This window comes from Plodia interpunctella, chromosome 10 (assembly GCF_027563975.2).
Source record: "Plodia interpunctella isolate USDA-ARS_2022_Savannah chromosome 10, ilPloInte3.2, whole genome shotgun sequence".
In the NCBI taxonomy this organism is placed as follows: domain Eukaryota; kingdom Metazoa; phylum Arthropoda; class Insecta; order Lepidoptera; family Pyralidae; genus Plodia; species Plodia interpunctella.
Genome location: NC_071303.1, coordinates 1823281 through 1846410, shown reverse-complemented (window position 1 = coordinate 1846410; position 23130 = coordinate 1823281). Strand labels below are relative to the sequence as shown.

General features: G+C 36.9%; 1 protein-coding gene across 2 annotated transcripts; it reads right to left on the bottom strand.

Annotated features, from left to right (window-relative positions):
• Positions 1-419: 419 nt before the first annotated feature.
• Positions 420-13300, bottom strand: Myc. Of its 2 annotated transcripts, none has more exons than XM_053750440.2 (3): positions 13033-13300; positions 10029-10681; positions 420-3141 (listed from the first exon to the last, which is right to left on the bottom strand). In XM_053750440.2, exons 2-3 carry the CDS (start codon positions 10567-10569, stop codon positions 2582-2584), a joined length of 1101 nt encoding a protein of 366 aa, XP_053606415.1. In that variant the 5' UTR covers positions 10570-10681; positions 13033-13300; the 3' UTR covers positions 420-2581. The 2 variants fall into 2 exon arrangements, with proteins under 2 accessions (XP_053606415.1, XP_053606416.1); XM_053750441.2 differs by lacking the exon at positions 13033-13300 and adding an exon at positions 11147-11378.
• Between the last annotated feature and the right edge of the window lie 9830 nt (positions 13301-23130).

The following is a 23130-nucleotide window of genomic DNA, read 5'->3' as shown; positions in this document are numbered from 1 at the left end:
GATGAATTCGGATACCAGGCAATATAAAAAGTACACGATAAAACGAACTAATAACATGACTTATGCGATTCATAGCTTACTTATAGAATGTACACATTATGTAAATTTTACCATCTGGGCAGTGGTGGAAATGTGCCTTGTCAACAATAATTCCTGGCTATATGATAACTCGAGCTGTTATCTGCTTAACGTGACTTTGTAAAGCTGTCGATTTCTTATAATAAACCTGTACTAAATGAACTGTCTTTAATTTAAGGTGCCTATGGGTAGTTTGTCACCAAGTAGGCAGGTTTGGGCTGTCCAATAACTAAACTATTTATTTATGTCAAGATAAGATTAACAAAAAAAAAAAATAAATGCAGGTACAACATTCGAGAAAACTCTCCAGTTAAAGAAAAAAAACTAAACGATCACTAGAATTAAATGTCGTTTTACAAACAATATACAGGCGTACGTGTAAAAACTATACCCTATTATGTACATTTTACACTAGTGGAAGATAAACTGACAATCTTTAACACGATATCTATAAATCTTTCGTGTAACCACTATTACTAACAAACAATCGCCTAACTTATTAACATTTCTCACAAAAAAAAATATTTCTTGCAACTAATTCGAGTATAAACCTAAATACCTATATATACATAGCAAGGCACATTCCGCACTCAATAAAAGCCATGATACATATTGACCATGTGCTTGATAAAACATCAATTTGTATGCGAACCTGGCCAGAATGAAATACTAGACATTTAGCAGATGATACGATTTAGTCGGGTTGCCGCTGTCGAATTTGGAAAGTTGGACAAACAGCTTTCACATCGAATGGAAGGTACTATGATCTAGATGGGTAGCTTTAGGGAGTATCAAATTTAAACATGCATTTCCCATCCTTTAATCAATGGCCTTTGACCAAATGTGGGTGCGTCAAGTATGTTCCAAATTGATTCGGTTTAACCCAACCAAATCGTACTTTCTGTTCCCGGTCTACTACTGGCGAGAAAAAAAAAACAAAAATTCTACTCTAAATCCACTGATATAATTCTTATATTTCAACAATTTCTTACAACTTTCTATATTCGCGTTTTCGATTCAGTCCTGTCCAGGTTTGCTATCGCGAGTACATGACTAACTTACTGCAATAAAAATGTATATTAAAGAAAAATGCAAATTTACTATAAGTAGGTACTATGAGGAACTATTACTTGGTTATTTTTACTAAGTCCGAGGACTTATTGGATTTTTTATTTTGATGTTATATCAAAATACATAGTCTATTTCATAATAATCAGACAAATTGTCACTGAGATTTTCATTATTCACAGTATGTATGTCAACTGGACTATATTAATATACATATATCGGTCTTATTTTACATAGAAATTATATGTGCCAATAAATTAACGTTTGATTAGCTAATTTAAAGGTCTCACAAAACGATAGTTACCTATATGTATCGATTCTAATAAGTGGTAGTCATAATACAATATGAAACGCGAACACCACCCGTCGAGATTGAAAATGAAATTTCGTGATTAAAATTTAAAATTATGATGAATCCAATAGCCAACAATAATATCATAAAGCGAGTGAACCTAGGGAAATGCAATGAAACTACCGCACTATTTGACGGGCAGGTGATCCGTGATAAAATGGTACTTATTAGTCAATGATATTTCATGTAAAAAGCCGTAGGTGCATACAGTGAAGTGGTCCAATATAATAACAATTCCATTTGGAGTTAATCGCGTGACTAAAATATATAAAAAAAACATTAAAAGTGTTAAAATATACAAAATAACAAAAATCTAGGTAGGTACCAAAGCGTTCAGACTTAACTTAATGTAATTTATGATTAAAAGTAACGTCGCGGATATCTCCACTCTTCATAATCTACAGCATTCGGGCCAAAAACATATAAAGGCCAATATCTACCTCACCTACCGCCGAAGCGACCAACTGTCTCCTCTAACCTCTCCACAACTAAAAACTTTGCATATACAATATACTAGTAAAAAGGTCCAGTAAAAGATCTTTCAGTTACCGATTCGAAACAATACATCAACATATGTCATATTTTTTCGATTAGTCAACACGGAGTAAATCTGTATGCGCTATGTCAACTATGTATACTTTAATGATAAATTCAAAAAACACTTTAGAGGTATAACCAGTCTACTAGTTCACGAAGCAGTCTGTAATAATAAAGATATTTTACTGAAGACCTAGGATTTATTTAACAACAGCTTTATGGCTCACTTTGGCACTGCAAAATATCGTTTGAGCAAACTAAACTCGCAGTTATTGCTTCGTAACTACGTCTCCCCGCTACGGTACAGAAGCAGAGTAAGCCGTAAAAGCTGACTTTAGAATTATAACAAATTCCCAACAACGATAGGACTTCAAAGACTTCGATACGTACAAATTTACAATATCAGCCGATAATGGATTCGGCCGTAAGATGAATGGGATTTGAAACGTTAAACGTCATTGGTACGTCTAGAAGAGACTTTATTTAAGCCAGTCCACAATGTGGCGGCGCTATACCTTGGAGTTCCACTTTTGGAACTACGCTGGCTCAGTACGCACGGTAGCGAGCGGTAAGCGCGCGCAGCTTTTTCACTTTAGCTATGAGCTTGTCCTGTTGTTTCTTAAGGATCTGTCGTTGGAGGTCGTCTTCTCGCAGTTTACGGCACAGTGCAGCCGCTTCACGGAGGATCACTACCTTGGGCGCACGTTCCTTGTCCCTTGTGGCCGGGATTTGCTTTTTCAATTCGTCAAAAAGGTTTTTGAGGCCAATGCGCCGGAGTCGCTCCATGTCGTTGTGTATGGAGCGACGCTCGGTCTCCGGACAGTCTCCCTCAGAGTCTGTGTCAGTGTTGGACCGGCGGCCGCGCCTACCTGGGCCCTTGCGGCGTCGCTGTACGTTGGAGGACGACGCTATACTACTTGGTGGTATGAGCCGCTTCCGCGCTGCCGGCCGAGGCGACCTAGGGGTGATGGCACTTGCCACGGTCCGCTGGAATATTTGCCGTTCTTGGGCTGAAGGCGCGCGCGGTAACGAGTCAGTGCGCACGTGTGGAGATGCGGCCAGCAACTGTTGAGAAGTCCCGATGGAGACCACGTCGATTTCCTCCTCTGTAACAAAGAGAGACAAAGTTCAATCACATGCCGGCGTCAAAACTGTTGTAGTTATCAAATGTGTTTAGAAACCCGCATTTACCGTTGCATTCCTTGCATACTTTCATTCACAACGTTCATTACGTTCGTATCACCATAAAAGGTGGGCGGCGTTTGTCATACTGCATCCATAGATATGGAACTAAATCTATCTAGTCAGGGAGTCGAGATGCAACTGCAGTAATCAGGTGCGCGGGATGGGGTGGGCGGAACGCGGAAGGGGGGAGGCCGACGACCCCATCGTACTACCGCAGCGTCTGCCGCCATCGATCCAGACGCCTGATGGCTGACGTCACGGCGCGGTATTCGCGCCAAAACGAGCGCGCATGCGCGCCGCTCTGCCGCAGCGTCCGCACTCAATGGACTCCGGATTATCAACCGGTGGACACGCTTTCCGGCTTTCGCTCTACCCATTTAACAAAGCGATTCGAAATTAACTGTCACGCGACGGTTGCACGATAACACTCCGCTCCGCTAACACATCTAGCGATGCTACCGGTTTACCGATACATATGCTTGCTTAGTACCGGTATACTATGACTAATTAAATTAAGCTTGGAAATAATGTGAGAGACGTACGGAGTTGCATGGCGTCAAAGGTGACTGCCTCAACACGGGCGTCTATCTTTCTATAATATTCCTGCATTTTCTAGGACAGAGGCTACAGAGCGCAGGGTCCCCAAATGTAGCAGGTTAGGGCTGTACTTATATCCTGACTTAAATCGATCGACTTAAATTATAAATGGATTCTAGTAAATGTCGCGTATTCCAGTCAATTTTGCAATCGCGCGAAATGATTGCTGAGGGCAGCGTAGTCGTTTCTATGAATGAGTTGGTATGCGAGCGTCGGGTTGGCGATCGAATTGCAAGTATTACAGTGCGGATGTGGCCGGCTAGCCGCCTCGTGTTTACGCCGTAGTGCAAGTTTCGCGGAATCCGCCGAGCTATCCGGTTTCACTAACAAATAATTATGTCAGCGGTTCATTGTGATTAAAGGTTACCGGTTCGCTCCCATCGCTGGTTACGTATCAACAAGGACGAGGATTTCTTAGCATCTCGCGGTAACTCGAAATAGAAACTAGTTATGTGGGCAGCTGGGTTGTATGTGAGTCAGGGACGTTCGCGAAATGTTCGCGACTACGCAGTTGGAGATTGTATAAAAAAAACTGAACATCAGACACATTATCTACTTAGGCGAAGATAAATTAATACGCCAACGCGCAATTTTTACTCCGATTTCCGCATAGTTACGCGGTCGCTTATCTTAGTAGCTCGTCGATCTAATTCGAGTATCGCTGCCTGTCGTCAGTCAGACCCGCCTCTCACGTGTCTAAATGTAGCGATAGGATTGGGACACACGTGTCGAATCGATCTAATCACGGATTATAAAAGTGTCTTAATGTTGGCGTTGAGATATAATTAAACCTATTAATGTAAAGGCACAGCGGCACAGCCCTGTGACGACCGGAGTCGATTTCCTAGCGACTATTTTCTCCCCGGCGCCAACGTGATTAACAGTCACCAGAGTATTTGTTTCAGCGCTGCGTGTAAGTGATATGGGCGGTATTGTCGCGGTGTGCCGCCGCCGGTCCGGTCTAGTGCATATCTATTATAACGCCATAGCTCTAGACGCATTCTCAGATACCCTGGTGTTCCAATTTTCAAAACATACCACGAATCCGCTTTCTGTCGGCGAAATATGAAAAAGTTGCGTGACTGACTTCGTCTCGATTCGATATTTCGATTTTATAGCAACATATAACTATGTATCAGCTGTTCGTATAGTTTAACAAAGCACGAGATGAGTGAAGTATATGACCAAATCTAACGATTACTCACTAAACAAATTCCAAGTAACATGATGTAATGGCATGAATAGGTAATTTACGAAGATACTGGGTTTAACCTTATCAGACACGTAATATAACTCCTGTATGATAAAATATTTGAGATTAAAAATGTCGACGTGTAAACTGTCATAGCGACAGGGAAATTAAAAAAAAAAGAAAGCGACAACGGTTTTGACAAAAAATTCAAAAATGTTTTGTACAAACAGGTGCTGAATAAAAAGTTTGAAAAAGGAACGAGTCCAATGGTGTCGTCAAGTGTGACCTGGTAGAAGCCAAGGCACGGCTGGCTGGCCACGGCTGCGAGGCCAAGTTCACTGGCATTTGAGCGCGATAATTAAAAATTATAGTGACTCGCATGCGGCGCACGCCATCTTATACAGCGTGATCGAAACTAGACACAAAAAACTTGTTAACGAGATTACGTATCTAATTCATTCGAACCGATTCTGTGGCGTGCTGAACAAGCTTATTAAGACACTTCTTTTTGTTGTAATGTTGTAAATGGTTTTAAATTATAGCAATATGTCAAATTAAAAATGTTTATTATGTTTGGAAATAAATTCTGGCTCTTTTTTCTTTAAATATAGTTGTTGAAAACAGTATCAGCCTGTAGACGAATCTTGTCGTATGACGGTATACTCGATGCTAATTAGGTAGTAAGTACAATGCACGCCTGTAACAGCTCTTTAAGTCGCTTATAATTTTTATAGTAAACTTTCTAATTATCCCACGGAATGAAAGCTTTGAATTTGAACGGAAGCCGCTCAACCTTCCATTGGATATGATTAATTCGTTTTCAAAACAAATATTTGTTTATGTATTTATTGATATTACGATTTATCCTCACAGTTTGGGATTGGATGTGAAGACTGAGATTGAGGCTTGTTAACGTGTGGGAGAATTCCTTAACCCACAAAATGGTTTCAGAATCAAAAATAAATACACCATTGGCGTATCCAAACATATTGAACCGAGCTCTATTTCAGATGTATTACGCAACCGGCAAAAGTCGGTCACCTGGCCTTTGGGGAGCACTCGAGATTTGCCGACTTCCAAAATAGACGGTTGTGTAATTTACGATGGGTATCATGGATCGATCGCACCAGCTCCGACCTTGGTTGAGTTCGCTAGGAAGTTCACGGACGCTTGCGTTGATAGAAACGTGACGCAATGGCGTTTTTATTGGTCATTAATAAACGGAAGAGTCACCCACGTGAGGCGACTGCCGACTTGCCGTTTGCAAAATCCAATGGTTACCAATGAGCACATATCATATGTGTTATAATTATTATGTAAGCGTGTATCGTTCAGAACAATAAAAATTGAATAATTGACAGCCCTAATTGAGTAGGTAGTATAGGTACGCTATGGAGCTATTCGGAAAACTGATGATCAGTAGGCGACAAACGACCGAGTCAAGTTTCCGGGACCATAAAATTCAAATGGGCTATTCTATTATTGCGTCATGCGAATATTCATATTCATCTAGGGCCTCGACTCGACACGCCCATTCGCGACAAATTGAAACCTGTTCCAAATGTTACATCTTTACTAATTTATGCTAAACTGGATGGAAAATGCCAATATGTTAAAAACTCGACCGACTATAACATTTATCAATCAATTAATTTGATATTTTGACCGAATTGGACCCGGACTATATAAGAGATCAAGGTATGCAAGTACCTACACTGTTATCTTGTTGCGAAGTATCTTTATCATTCGTCAGTCAGTAGAGTTCTGATGATAAGACAATACAAATTTATGTTAGGGTGTCACGTTGTATTATTGTTATCTCCATTGATAATTGACGAAGGCCACGGTGAGGCCAAGAAGCCATTTAGAGTAATTCGGTGACAATTTCGCATATTCGAGTTACATTGTCAGAACTATAAACGTTTTATTTAAATATCTATGCATTTAAGAATGCACTTTAAAACGGTGAGCAGAAGTAGAAAATTTGAAAAGCTAATTGGAATTCTAAAAGAATTGAAATCTAATCGATTGTGTTTAGTTTTCCCCGTCCCTAATTTTCGCCGGTCTTGAAAGCAAACTTTTCTGCGATTGTTTTAAATATCTAACTGCATAATTCGCGCCGATAACGTCAAGGCCGTTTCCACTACATACTCTAAGTACCTACATAGTATCGGCTTACGATATATCAACTACGGAGTTATCAATATCCGATAAGAGAAATATATGCGGTATTATCGAGTGGCTTTATTTAAAACGTATTGATATGTTGCGTAATTTTTTGGTGATTGATGTCAAATTGGTGTATCGAAATGAACCTTCTTCAGGCTATTGTAATTTGACTTCGTTGCGAAACCAAATTTTTATACAACTATGTCAACGGTAGATAAATCTTGCAAATGGCAATACATAATCCTTGAGTCAAGCTGTAAATCATAAGCTTGGAGCTAATATCAGTTAAAATATAGTTTGAATGTAGGTTACAGGGCCGCTACGCCGCGCTAAGGCCGGGCGGTAAGTAAATTCAACGATCACTAAATTTAGGTCAACTGTTACTACTATCAAAGTATTAACCGACTATACAAATCGTTCCTAAGAAATACGCACCTAGCAACCGATTAAATGCCAAAACTAATTGAACACTAGAGACGTGACACCTATAAATTAAGATTGCGAATTAGGCTAATTTGAATAATTTAAGAATTCCTACGCACGTGATCGGATTAATTTACACTGATAAAAATATATTCTCGCAATCTAATGAGACCAATTAACATAATCGGATAAAATGTACAAGTATTAATTGTGCGTTTATCGTTAATACATGATAGTCTTCATGAACTAGATATGTCACGTCGAACGAGTGAAAAAAGGCATATTTAGAAACTTGGGCGGTAAATCTAGTGTCGAGTCTAAAATGGAATTACATTTATCTAGAAGCGAATATAGCCTTGGCTCACTGATAGATACTCGTGTTTAGGACACGGCCTAACCGGATTCGACGCCCTAAATTGCCCTTAAAGGAATTCACAATTCTATTGGCAACCGGCAGCCTAGTTTTGTAAGGACACAACTTCACATGGAGACATGTTGATGCCGAAATCGACCTTATCTTTTGTGTTCATTTTGATAAGCCGATGTAAACTATACCACAGATTGCAATATTATCCGTACAAATTGCCTGTGACAGTTATTTTTATTATCTTGTTGTCAAGTGTGAAGATATGAATCAGATGGCCAATAAATCATATTTTTAAATAAATTATATTACGAGTTATAATCAATTATCTTCTTGAATTAACTAAATATACAATCAAAGAGAAATATTTCGTTATATAATTAATGTATGGCAAAATAACCGCTACATCACATCTCATAAAAAGTAACGTAAATATGGGTTTAAATTAAACTCGAGCTCGCGTTTGATAATAAACATGATTTAGTATCTGGAACGAAGCGCATAATGTCTGGCTAGTAGTTAAACAGAACACCGCAGTAAAAAAAGCTATGCGATAAAATATTTTTTATGCAACTAGCAAAGTAAATTGGCGCGAAAATGTGACAAGTTTAAACATTTGCAGTGTGTAGCGTAGCCGTACGCGATAAAAGTACACATGCATCGTAAATTTTTAGCGCTCACAGAACAGGCTAGTGATGTGGCACGCAAGGTGCGTTTCAGATTCCTAATCGATTTATGTGTAACTTAATCATATTCAACCGAAAAGTAATTCCAAATGTTAATACAATTTAATGTGAAAGTCCAAGTCGATCGGATTAATGCTTGGATACGGGTGGTTAAATTTTAAGTAGACTGGTTTTCAATCACGATTATTAAGACACTGTCTATCAAATTGTCATCCGGTCGAGCTAGACAAGCGAGTGAAGCATCTCAAACCGGTCGGACAAGCTGAACAAACTCCACTTCAATGAGATTCCATTTCATTCCGCTGTATTCTTATTCGAATAACGGACTGTATAAAATTGCAGAAGCCACGGCAGACTTTTTATTGCACTTACAATGCGGTGAGCTGTATAATTTAATCCAGTCTGTTAATTTTAACCCGAAATGTTTATATGTACAACTACAATGAATGTTGCGCAACAAGTTTGTAAATACACCGCTACCCATCGCGACCTTACGCACTGCTATTATCAACGATAGTATTATAAATAATTACATAATGCTGTACATGCATACTAATATCTTGATGACATCCTTTTGAGGTCAGTTGAAACATAAGGTATGCCAAATACAATGCAGAATGAACAGCTGTAATAATATTGGGACTAATCAGAATGTGTCAAATGGATTTTTAGACATTTTGTAAATTTAAGATTATTAGAATTGATATCTAATCAGAATTATTACAGTATTTGTTTGCATAAGAAAAAATACATAATTGAATTATATGACGAATGAAGTATGAGTTCGACCTGTTATTTGTCAGAGTGAACAGGAAGCCTCTACTTGTAACTGGATGCGTCAAGGTCAGGACGTCTCGGTCGACGCACCAACGACCTTAGCTGCGTCCTAATCGCATCCGCAGGCATATCGCAGGGCATATATGAGGACCCGATTAATTTAACTCTAATTAAACGTGCCAATCCCGTGAGATGATCGAGCGGGTGCGAAGGTTGCGCAATCTGACATTAAGGAAGGTTGGGGCGTTCAAGGTCGCAATGGGCGAAGGTTCCGGAAGAGCAAAGTCGCGGGTGCGTCTAGACGCGGAGGGGGACGCGGATCGGTCGATACGCGCAGTTTCCCGCGCTCGCGACATAGCGCCTGCGTCCTCATGACATTCCCGGTGAACCCAACTTACCGCCTATTTCAAGAAACACCTACTTAGTTCTAGAGTAATATAAAACCATATAATTTTACGAATCGGTAGTGACCTACAGCGATGAAGCATTATGCATGAAAGTATATAACGGACTCTTATCGATCTTTCCTATTTGTGGTTAATAAGTTTACGAAACAAGTTGTGAGTAACTTTAAAACTTTTTGTAAAAATATTTACATACCTGATTCACCAGAGTCTGATGGTGTTTGCACGCCGAGGTTGTCAAAATTTTGTCTGGCTAATGTGTACGAGTGATCTGCAGCCACATCTCTTAACAGTCTTCGGGCGGTAACTGCGACATCCACTGTGTGACGGAATTGTGGGGGTTCATCGCCGTCTAACGAAGGTGGCGTTTCAGGTCTGGGCGGCGAGGGTTCTCTCCTCCGAAGGAGGCTCTGCCCAGGTGTTGCTGTTATTTGTTCAGTTGGTACGAATGTGTTGCCAGGATGAACAGAATCAGCGCACGAACCAGCCCACATACAATCATGGTGAACTATTTTCTCTTTCTTGGGTTCTTCTGGTGCATCAAGTATCCTCCAATCGGACTCATTCTCAGGGGTTATCATATCTGGTGAATTGGCAGGCGGTACCATGTCCAATGTATCAACCTCAGTCTGCACTTGTGTCCAAAACTCTGATGTTAGGGTCAATTCCATTGTGGCCTCATCCAGTTGATCCCAAATGTCGAACTGAAGAATTGCCGGGTCGATTGATGCCGCCATTTTCTATGTTATATCTAAGACTAACTAGTTTAAAGCTAAGACGAACTTGTCGATATCACAGGAGCCTCTTATCACAGGGAACGATGCGCGCGTTAAGATCTACGCACACCGTCTGAAACAATGAAAAATCCTAAATGTAAAACTGAATTGTTTAGAGAATAATATTAATTACCAGGTGTCGATTTATTATTTTAAATCAGTATTATTTTAAATAGTACACGACATGGATATATAAATACGGAATCCTAATATTTAAAAAAAAAAAAAGGCCAGCCTAAACAATATAACATTCAAGTAAAACTAAAATCAGAAAGTAATTACACTTGTATTTAAGTTTTAGACACAAGGACTAGTAAATCTGAAAAGCTTAATAACACAAAATTAAGAAAAGCATTCGTTTTCATTGTTCATTATCACTTGCTGGATTGGACTCTTAACTAGTTAAACGCATTGCAAATATTTATAAATAATGATGAAAGAAATAATAAATTATAAAATTAATTTTAGAAAATCGCAGGAAGTTGTAAGTGTAAAAGATCAGAAAATAAATGTAAAGATCCTAATCATAAAATTGTACCTTTCTTAAAGTATAATCCAGTAAAGAATAAAAGTCTCCAAACATTAATTATCACTTAACCAACACTAGCACACACGTAGAATTATTAAATTAAATCGTTGTTAATTTAAACAAATAAAAAATCTGGAACAATATTGAATAGGGGTGTTGACCCCTCTTATTTACAAACAAACGACAATAGACTGGTAACGATCAACCAGGAAGTGTCCACCACGAGGCCCGAAACTAGACTGAAGTCTGGATGCGAAATCGAACAGTTTTAAACAGTGTCTTGGCCTTGGGCCCTATCCCACTTTATTCTAACAACAATTAGCTATTGTCCCGGTAACAACCCTCGCAATTTTTTTGCTCGATTTGTCGATTCCGCCTACCTGGCCACGGCTCATCACTAGTCCGACGAATTTCATGCGAATTGGCCCAGGTAACATTTTCGCAAAACTGTTTTTGTTTACAAGTTCGGTGTGGCGCGAAATAACTGTTTACTAATAAATCATTGGGTACAGCGTTACAGTTTCCCTCCATATTTTATTGTATTGATACAAATGATCCTTATAGATGAATAGCTAACATATTCGTTGTTCTTATTTAATTAATAATAATTTCTATTTATAATAACTAATATTTCCCGATTTGTCTTTCGTTGATTCAAAAACATAAATTACACCCCTCAATGAATTTGACTATATATGTATATATTTTAACGTAATAAATATCATGAATCTATACATAAAATACCCAATGAACAAATTGTTTTCGAAGTGACATTTATCAACTTGTTCATTAGATAATTAGATTTATTAATTTTTACATTAGCTGTTGAGTTAATAAATTACATTAGCGCAATTTATAATAAAGGTTATCTACCTACCTGATAATTACCTACCAACGAGAATTTACTTAAGTACGATAGTGATTTTTTTACCAATAACATTTCAATAAAAAAAATATTAGTCATTACTCAAAATTTACGTAGTTTATGGGAACTATGTATCAATGCTACGAACATTATTCAAGATATTTTTTTATTTAAAAAAATGTTGAATCTTGAAGTAGGTATAAATTTTTTAAGAACAAAAAACTATCGTAAACGTAGAGGTTTATATAACAAAAGAGACATAAGTTACATAAAACATTTTTTATCAATTAGGTATACAATAAAATTATTCTTAATTAAATTTCACCAATATGTATAAAAACTTAGCTGCCTTACTCAAGTCCTTAAGGTGTAATTAAATAAAATTTACATATAATATTATTATATGTAAATAATTTTATTTAATTACACCTTAAGGACTAATATTATTTACAGATAATATTCTCATCATACGAAATAAAATGATGATCACCACATTTTAACTAGGTATACCTACTTACGCAAATTTAAAGATTCTATCATTCCGATCCTTCCTAGGCGGACATATTGCCGCCAAAAACGCAACAATTTCACAAAACAATTTCTCGGTTGTGCAATAGCAGCAAACCTTATTACTGCTGTCGTGTAAACATCAATGTCAGCAAATTAATGTCGTACACACACACACAGCGTAATATTAGCAATTAATTTGTAAGTACCTACCTACTTAAGTGCTATTCGCGCCATATAACTTAGTGACGATTTGATAATTTTAGCAAAACACGATTAGCATGCGCATTGATTACTCCGAAATTACCTATGTACATTGGTATAGATTTGAAGAATTCTGCAGAAAAGAATTACCTAAGTAGGTACCTACAGATTAGCCGGCAACGCCCCGCCATTCTAACTACAAAGTACTTCGATAGGTATATAACAACGACCAGGTACCCGCACTTTATTATCACTACAAATATTCTTCTATAATTATGATCAATTTACACTGGTTACTAATAAAACGTATAACACTCACCAAAAAGTTTGTGTAAAAAGCAATCCGACCGCAGCCGGCGAATTACACAATTTTACACAAGATTCTTCAGAATCTCCGACAAAGTTTTTTCCGTACACACTGCGTAACACTCACTAAGAATATGCGATCGGTTATACAGTGTAAATTATTAAATACGCTTCTTCCGAGACCTCCGATTGAGTTTGTCAAACACTGAAACATTATTCGGGAGCCGGCCGGTTCAAAGAATTGCCGCGCGTACGTTTCGTGTGACGCCGTGAACACGACTGAATAGCGAAACTCGAGGTAGCGTGTATTGCGCCCGCCGGTCGCAAGCCGTCGCGACAGCGCGCGCCGGCCGCCCCTCCCGCACACCCGCGGATCCGCGCCGCGCCCTACCGGCTAATTCTATGCCATTCACGAAATACTCTGAAATTACAACTACAAATTACAAAAACTTAATAAAAATCAATCATGACGTTCATAGTAAAGAGATTTTTAGTATTGTTTTGGGCAAACGATGTTTACAACGGTAAAGAATTTGTCGGCAACCGCCGGCGGCGGCGGCGTCTCGCGGGTCTCAAGGAAGCGGGGCAAACAGCGACATTCTGATTCCGTTGTGTGGGTGCTGTGGTCGTGTGAGTATTCTGTGGGAGGAAATCGAGGAGTGCGGCGAGCTGGCTATGGTATGGTGGCTGTAGGGATAGGATAGGAGTAGAATGACTTGGAGCTTCATTTCTGCTTGGTCCGACGCCGGCCGTCCTCATTCGGCCGCGAGCCGTCACGGAGGTGAGACGCGTGTCGGTTTGCGCGGCGCACCGGTCGAAGCCGGTTGTCGATCGGCATTCCTGCAGCGGCTTATGGTGCGAACCAAAGATGCCTGAGCGATTCTGATGAATTGCTCAGTTTTATTATCCAGTCTGGCGAACAATAAGTATTTTGCAAGAATAGTTGAGTTTATGCTTCTTGAGAACTCGATAAAATTTAACGAACTTGCAATTATTTTCCAAAATAGGAAAATTACATTCTTTGAACAACAACACTCATTACTTCGTGTCGTATGATTGGTAAAGAAGATAACACACTAAATATTACATTCATAGATTTGTACATTCTAAAAATTTGCTAGCCAGTGACGTTGAAAAAATATCAAATGTCATACTAATATTAGACATCCATAAGTGACTGAAAATTCGTAGGATCCCCATGGGATGCAAGTTATAGCTACTTTCACTCTCCAGAAACACGAGAAAAATTTATCTACACTAATTATTATGAGGAAGTGTTTGTAAGGTTGTGTGTGGTAATCGTTGGAACTTCTCGACTGATTTCAAAAATTATTCCATCAGTTAGTTTATACTTTATCCTGAGTTACACAGAAGTAATTTTAACCGTTTAGTTAGTCTAATATCAAAAACAAGGCGACTGGAATATAAAATTATTAATAGCGACTTGTTACATAAGTAATTTAAGTTTTTGAACTAATAAACATTTCTTTTCATTGGTGTTAGTAATTGTATATTACATTCTACTGTAACATACACTAGTACATTTTTATATTTTTGCCAATAATTTTTATTTTTAAACATCTGTTTCATGTACGAGTATACTGAAAATGCGAGAAATAAATTATTTATTTATTTTTATTTTAACACCGTGAATTTTTAAACATGGGTCCAGTTTTCACCGAAGAAAGCTGAAAACTGGACCCATGTTTAAAAATTCACCTAACAGGTTCATCCCGTGACTCCATCCGTCAACGACACTACCGGATGTATTATATAATCTGTGACAATACCAACAATAAATGTACCACCCAGCCGGGCTATTCGTTCAAAGCAGACGAAAACAACATTTTACAACCCTACTTTCCCATGATAAAGTTCATTGACCCCGCGCATTCCAGGTATTGCATTGCACGCAGAATAAATAGCTAAGTGCGTTTTAAATTCACAGGAAATGTTCCGTACTAGTTTTAAAATTAAATATTATTATTGACAGGTTGATTTGTTTGACGTTATAAACTATACCAGCAACCCGTACGGCTTCACTCGGATAAAACTAATTATAATAAATTATACAACTAAAAAATTCTCAGGAATCACATTAACTATTGTTGAAATCCGTTCGGTAGTTTTTGAGTTTATCACGGTCATACCAGACAGACAGACGCGACAGGAAAGACCGTACCGAAATGCCAGTAGTTTGCAGCTTTTAAGATATAATATATAATTTAAAATTTAACGTGAAAAAGTGCCTGTGAAGTGTGAAGTTCTAATTTGAGAAAAATATTTTGACTTTGCCAAATACTTACTGTGACACTTTGATAAATGCACACTGCATTTTGATATCGTGAACTTATGCTACTAAAGTGTGTTGTGGGAGACTATGCAGGAGAAGAGGAACTATGTATGTTAACCTTAATAAATTTACTAGCAGCCCGTCCCGGCTTTCCCCGAGCGAAACCCATAAACCTTCCTCAAGAATCACTCAATCTATAGATGAAAAAAAATCTGCGTGAAAATCCGTGCAGTAGTTTTTGAGATTATCGCGAACAGACAGACGCGGTAGAGGACTTTGTTTTATAATATGTAAGAATAAGGCTATTAATTTACCGACCCCTAAAACCACAGGTTAGCACCGCAGAACTTACGACTATAATAAAAGTCATTCCGTCTCTTTCTTTTACGAATGGTGTGGTGCTGTAAAATCAAAGATTGACCTGGGATACCCATATTTTATAGTCCTTCCGTATACATCAACCTGGATATCGGTATAGCTCTGTCAAAACATTTAAGTACATGTACAGTCAACAGCACATCGAGTTACCCAGCATGAACCTCTATGGCTCATGGCGGCGTGGTAGTAGAGGTGAGTTTGCAATTAATTTGGGTAGGTTAATCGGCTGTTGACTGTACTAGTTATTGTTTTGACGGCTAGACATTATCGCGAAAGAGTTCGCCGTACTTTGGCGGATTTGGCATACGTTGTTGGTTTTTCATTGCGGTAAATAAAAACATTTCAAAATTCGCGCAGTTAATATAATAGTTTTGTAGCTTATATCCGCGTTAACGATACTTTTCATTACAAACTTTCGCATCTTTGCACTATTGCAACCAATTTGGCAACAGATTAGGTCCTTTAGAAACTACCAATTAGAATATCGCTATTACCAAATTATCTAATCTAGTATCAAATATGACACAGCAGTTTACCTGTGCTATATATTGTTACAGTATACAGATTTTAAATAAAAGTTTATATGAAAAATACACACGATGAATAATGCCGCGGGCGGAGTCGCGTCCAACAGTTATTTTAATATTTAAACTTTAAATAAATACTTAACGCAAACTCCCTATCCTAAGATAAATTCAAAATTTTGTTGGTCTACCAGTAAACCGTACAAAATCGCCCCCCGCTGGGTTATTGTTACAAAAACCCGTGAAAAAATTACATCACGCTCGCCCCAATACCTGTAACCCTTTAGCTGAAGCGCCCTTCAATTAATTTCACATTCATACAACCCTTGTATGCACAAATAATAAAAAAGAAGGAAGTAAAAAACACATCCTCATATCTAGGTAGTTCTATTTCTCTATTCTATAACAAGATTGACTGCCTTATGTCTTTGATCGCCAAAAATAGGGTAGCATACTGAATGGACCCGTTATAATCTTTATTCAAACACGTTTGCCTAGGGTTGACGACTTACGTTTTTACGACATGTCACTTTTATTATTTTGACAACTGACACGTTTTGACGTTCAAAATGGACGGCAGGTCGGCAGATAAAGATTATTATGTATGAAAATAGTTATGAAGTTAATATTGGGGTATGGGTGACATTTATTCGGTCATAAATAATTTGATTCCTGTTATGGAGTAGTTAAGTGGGTTATTACAAGTTTAATATCATTTAACGGGTTAATTAGGAGCATATTTAAAGAAAGTATATAGATTCAAAGTAATTATCATTACACTGAATCATAAAGTGCGCGACAATAATACCATTTAAGGTCGTTTAATTAACTGAATATCTTAATGACCATATTGACCATACATTAGGTATAGTCAATTATATTATTGATTCCATTATATGGAAGAAATTTTGAAAGTTTAAATGATAAGCATTAAGTTAAATGATTATGAAGAAAAGTGACTCACTTCACAACTAAACGCAGTTCCTCATGTGTGTGAGACAGTTTTTAATTATATGTATAAATTATTTCCGTATAATTGATACGTACTTCTGACTCACACCCTAAGATTAAATAAATTTAATTGCTTTGGATGTATGACGAGGAGAGTAGGACATTTTTACTATGAAGGTCTAAATAGAAATAAATGCATTGTTTTAGAGAAGATATAAGGATGTGACTACGATTAGAAATTGGGGATTGAGGAAGAATACATTTCGCACCGACCCCTGCGACATATTCATATGTATTCATATTAATTAATTTGCCAAATAAGTTTACAATGGATGATCTAAAATTATTACAAGTACTTCTAACTTAATTATGATGTGACGGAAAATACTTACATGTTCATACACACGATTTAGTTGAGATATATTTATGACAATCTTTATTTCGATTTAGAAGCTTACCTATACTTAAATTTAGTTATTTATTTCAACTTATTACTATCATACATTAGATAAATACCTAATCAAATATATCATGACTATTTTTGCCAGACCATTTTAACCAAACTGTCACATTTAAAAAAAGAAAAAAAAAGAATAAGAATTTACTCTCGCACTGGCACAATAAAACTTCTATTTCCTTTACAAGCCCTTTATAATAATAAAAAAATTGTATTTATTGGACGTGTCGCACACAGGGTGGTAAGTGGTAACTGGCAATTTATCAGTAAGGAGACAGATTATCCTCATTATGCGTTAGAAAGGAGCTAATCCTCTTGGTTCCCCAAGCTTAAAACATTTGAACGTGAACAATTATAATGACGCGCCGACCGCATGGGGTTGCCCTTTGTAAATAAATAAATAAAAATTGTGATGCGTGTAAACTTAAATGGACGAAGGTGTAACCGCATTTTAATTTGTTTTTAATTGCTGTGTGATTTCGAGTGGTGTTTTTTTCATTTGCAATTACAATTCTAACAATTTATAAATATATTATGGTACCGTCGTCGCTTCGTCCAATTTTTTGGTTCAATCCTGCCATTATATTGGGCCAATTTAAAAAGTGAACAATTAAATATGTTAATACTTATATTTCTAATGAGAAAGTCTATTATCTATATGTCCCTCATAATTATAGCTAAATCGCGGGGCAATTTTGATGTAATTTGGTTAGATATATGTAATGACCCTAGGTCAAACATAGGCTACTGCGGCCAAAGTTGTAGACAAAACGGTTAACTAGCTAGTTATAATTAAGTCAAAACTTTGTAATTTGTATTACTACGAAACACATACGACGTCAATGATGATTTCAAAGACTGTTTTTATTGTACATTATACATGATTTATTAATTTATTCTTATCAATATAGTTTCCCGCGTATTATAATTAATTTACCGACATCGTCAGCATATTGGCATAAAATGTAGCCGCAAGAACCCGTTGTCGTGATAGAATGTGAAACACCGTAGTATACTATTATTTATATAAGTACTTGTAGCAAAGCCTAATAATGTGAACTACTTATTTATCCTATAAATAAGTAGTTCACATTTATACTTTTTCTAAAACAGTGTGTAATCATTGGGCTTTCAAGATTCGACCCAAAATCAGAAGTTGCTTACTAAATACAAAAAAATACAATTATATTAAGTAATGCACGTAATTAATATTTAATATGATTAATATAATTAATTTTTATATAAACTCTGTACTGTACTTTTTTTAGGGACGCAATTAGCATGACAAAAAACAAAGCTCGCTGTGTCAATAGATACAATTCAAAAGTAATTAATTATTATATCAGTATCTATATATTATTTATATAGTTCATTTTGATATAGATAAATGATAATTGAAAATCCTACAATTGCCATTTAGCAACATCTGCAAAACGCATCACATCCAATTACCGAGGTAACTTCTACAAAAACCCACATTGACGCCATGCAGGTGTGTAATACAGTGTAATAGAGAAATTGATATAGTAATCCGAGATTTGAAGTCTTATTGTTACAAAATGGTTATCCGTGGGAACTATGCAAGGTGTATTTGTATAAAGGATAAGTTGGCAATTGAAAAAAGAAAGAATACGCATCAGCCAATCAGTTAGGTGTAATGAAAAATGTTTACCCAGAAATTTGATTTAAACAAAAAAGTGCAATATATTTTTTTAAATTAAATGCCTACTTATACTCCGATCTTAATTTATAATATTATATAAGATTATAAACAAATAGCGAACAATGTAAACTAAATAAATAATTAGACTTAATACTAATCACATGCTAACTCCAACTTTTTCTTTCGCGGGCCTACACTGTAAGAAATTTCTATAGAAATAAAGAATACCCCTGCGTTGTTCTTAGGAAATTTTATATTTGTATTGTTCAGTTGTGTACAAAAAGCTCATAAAAATAAATTCAGGGCGGCATTTTTCTTAAAATTCACTGATCTTTCAACAAAGAACAAGTCTAGGTACAGTCATATAATTTCCCATCGCATTACCAACACAGGTAAGAAAGTGTTATTGAACAAAACAAAGCTTAATTGCCAAAAAAAATTCTTATCAACAAAATAATAAGTACTATTGTTTCGTGGTGTTAAATAGAAATATTTATCACTCTATTGTAATCGATTCTTTGAATAACATTTTGTTACTGAAAGAACATAAAAGTCTCCGTATTATAGTATTTTGTAATGATTTCTTTAAAGTATTTTGAATAGACTGAAACGTGGTATTATTTTGTAGAACTTTGAGATAAAATAATATAAGACAAGACAGAGGTGGTGTCGTATAATAAGACAGGAAACAGACAAAAATGGAATTTTGTACCTGCAAAGAATAACCTTACTTAAATAGGGTCTAATCTGATGGGTCCAGTAGGTACTAGTATTTTGGGTCGATGTTTGTCTTAAAAAAATATCTACTCAAAACGCTAAACCGTAATCCAGGTAGTAGTTGATCTGCTTGCCATATCAGTTTGTATCTAATTTGATTCATGTTTTCATAGACTATCACTTTACCATAAAGAAAACCATTGTGATACCTAAATATTGAAAAAAAAACACTGTGTGAAATCGAAAAGGCAAACGACTCAATTAAACAAACACACAAGAAATCGTTGAAGAAGTGGTTGAAATCCATGGACCTCAGCAACGAGGGTTTTCCCCTTTATTCATTTCACAGATACCCAAAAAAGTAGCTATATGTCATAAATCATTTTGCTATCCGTATGTATAGGTATGTTCTTTTTAACTTAATGGTTTGTAGTTTAAAGACATATATCAAGTACTTTAAAGTGTATACCACTTTAACATATAAGCACAGCTACATTTTGGATAGCTGTGTGTGAATTGAATAAAGGGGAATACTGATCAGCTCCCACGGTCCCGTTGGGTGTGACCTTGACCCGGCGGCCGTGACCTCTCTTATCGGGCGACACTTCCGTTATCATGGGACATTGGGATTTGATGAAATGCATAGGTTTTTCCGCGGCTGTCGGTCGTGTATACTCCGACGACTGATCCCGCTAGATTTCATCCCACGAGACCAGTTGGTTCCGTTCGCGACATCGATCGTAGATCTTGGAGGGTCTTGGATGTTTATCTATATATGTATTTATTATAAAATATAGTATCGTTGAGTTAGTATCCCATATCACAAGTCTCGAACTTACTTTGGGGCTGGCTCAATCTGTGTGATTTGTCGTAATATATTTATTTATTTAAACTCCATATTTAGTATTCCAAAAGGGCTTGATATCGATAGCAGTAGGTATCGAGATAAGGAGGAATACATGGAATCGATTATTAAATAAGTAACAAAATGTCGTAACGTTGACTTACATAGAAGCCGATGCTTAATCATAGTGAATATCGTAATATTCTGAGCCGATATCTTTGTACATGAAACGATGAAAATTTGGAGATTAGATACTTAAAAGTACTTAATGCAACCCACCTAGTTAATAGAATTATAGTAAGTAAGTCTTATCTATTAATGGAATTGATATTCTTATTTTATTAATTTCTTACTTTTTTCACTCCTCATCCTTGGCAGGATATTGATTGTATTATTGTATAAGTACTTTTTTTTTAAGAAAAAGAAGGAGACCTTCTTAGAAACACCCAGAGTTTATCATACCTTTCTTATCTAGTATCGTTATTCATTTTTTGAAAAATCTAATTTTTGAAACAAGCTGTTATTGAAGCGGTGGTAGTGTAATGGCGCCTGTGGATTGAAAGGTCCCAGGTTAGAATCCTACTCGTGCCACATGAGTTTGTATACCAATCTGACTTAGGTATAGTAGTATTAGAGATAAGTGTAGCAAACTCTTAGCTCCTTCTCCGCCAAGAAGTGGGCATAAATTGGCAGAAATAAAATAGCCAAAAAGATGTCAGTTTCTTGAAATGAACTCCTCTATATAATAGGGACATGTAAGCCTTTAAAAAAAATAATGGTAAATTGGAACCGCAGACAAATACCTGTGATCATATTAGTGATCAATTATTTGTACTAACAAATATTTGTCTGCGCGGAGGAATCGAACCCAGGACCTCCAGCTAGTGGTGACTACGCCACTGAGGTCGTCTATTTGGTAGGGCTGGGGGCACTTTCGAAATTTGAATATGGACAAATGTACTTCATAGATAACACGTAGGTACTTGTATTGGTGTCACACGTGGGACACAAGCTCAATGCGTGTCGCTTTGACAGACCTAGTATATTTTTATGGTCAAACCAGTGTCGCGACCCTTTGATATCAGTCCTCATTGGTACACCACCTAATAAACGGTATCTTTCATACAATTTTCCATAGTGACCGTGTTCTATTTTAATAAGTGTGTAGTTAGCACTAGTGTCACATTGTCAGATCGTAATCAAGACGCCTAAATGCTTCTGACATGACTGATCTGAGTGACGGTGTTATGTGTTTTTTACTAAAGACCCTTCCTTTTATTAGGTTTCTAAATTTAAACTTTGTACCTATGTACAAAGTTTAAATCTATAATTAAAAAAAAAATCATTTTGTTTTCCGTAATATGCACCTTAAAGTCGCCTAATGAACTGGCCGTCTATTTCTTGGTTCGCCTATCTCACTCAAAATTGTAACTTGTTGTTTTTGGTGAATGAAAGTGTTTTTACTTACCAGTGACAGCAAAATGACGGTTAGCATATGTATTGCATAAATATCGTATATGTTTGATTGAATAAAGCTTTAAACGTGGAGCATAGAATAATAAACTAATTGGACCCACGAACCTTCAAGCTATCAAAAGGACTCGGTCCCTTCCAATCCAATAACCACATAAGGCTTAGAATTGATGAATCCACTCGGAGTATGTTATCCACGGATAAGACGGACCAATATTTGTGTAAGCCATAGGTGGGTTTCCGCCCGGTTTCCGCCCAAAAAGTCTCTCAATTGGGTTAAGGAATGGGGCATATACTTGGCGTAAACCCATTTAAGGTGGGAGCCGGAAACGGCAGGCGTGGCGTGTTGGTTTATGATATGAGAACAAACGCTACCTTAGACCAGGGATTCCCAACCTTCTTAGAAACACCCAGAGTTTATCATACCTTTCTTATCTAGTATCGTTATTCTAGGAAAAGTCGTTTATTTTTTGAAAAATCTAATTTTTGAAACAAGCTGTTATTGAAGCGGTGGTAGTGTAATGGCGCCTGTGGATTGAAAGGTCCCAGATTAGAATCCTACTCGTGCCACGTGAGTTTGTATACCAATCTGACTTAGGTATAGTAGTTTTCATAGACCACCACTTGCTCCCTGATGAAGGTATATACCGTGAGGAAACCTGGACACATTACTAACTTGATGGATATCCGATATACGGAGGAAGTAAAATTTATAAAATTTTACTTTCTCCGTACATCACAAGTTGAGAAACACTGCCTCCGATTATTATACAGTCTTCATTAGGAGAAGAGGGAAATCAGATTTCACTAT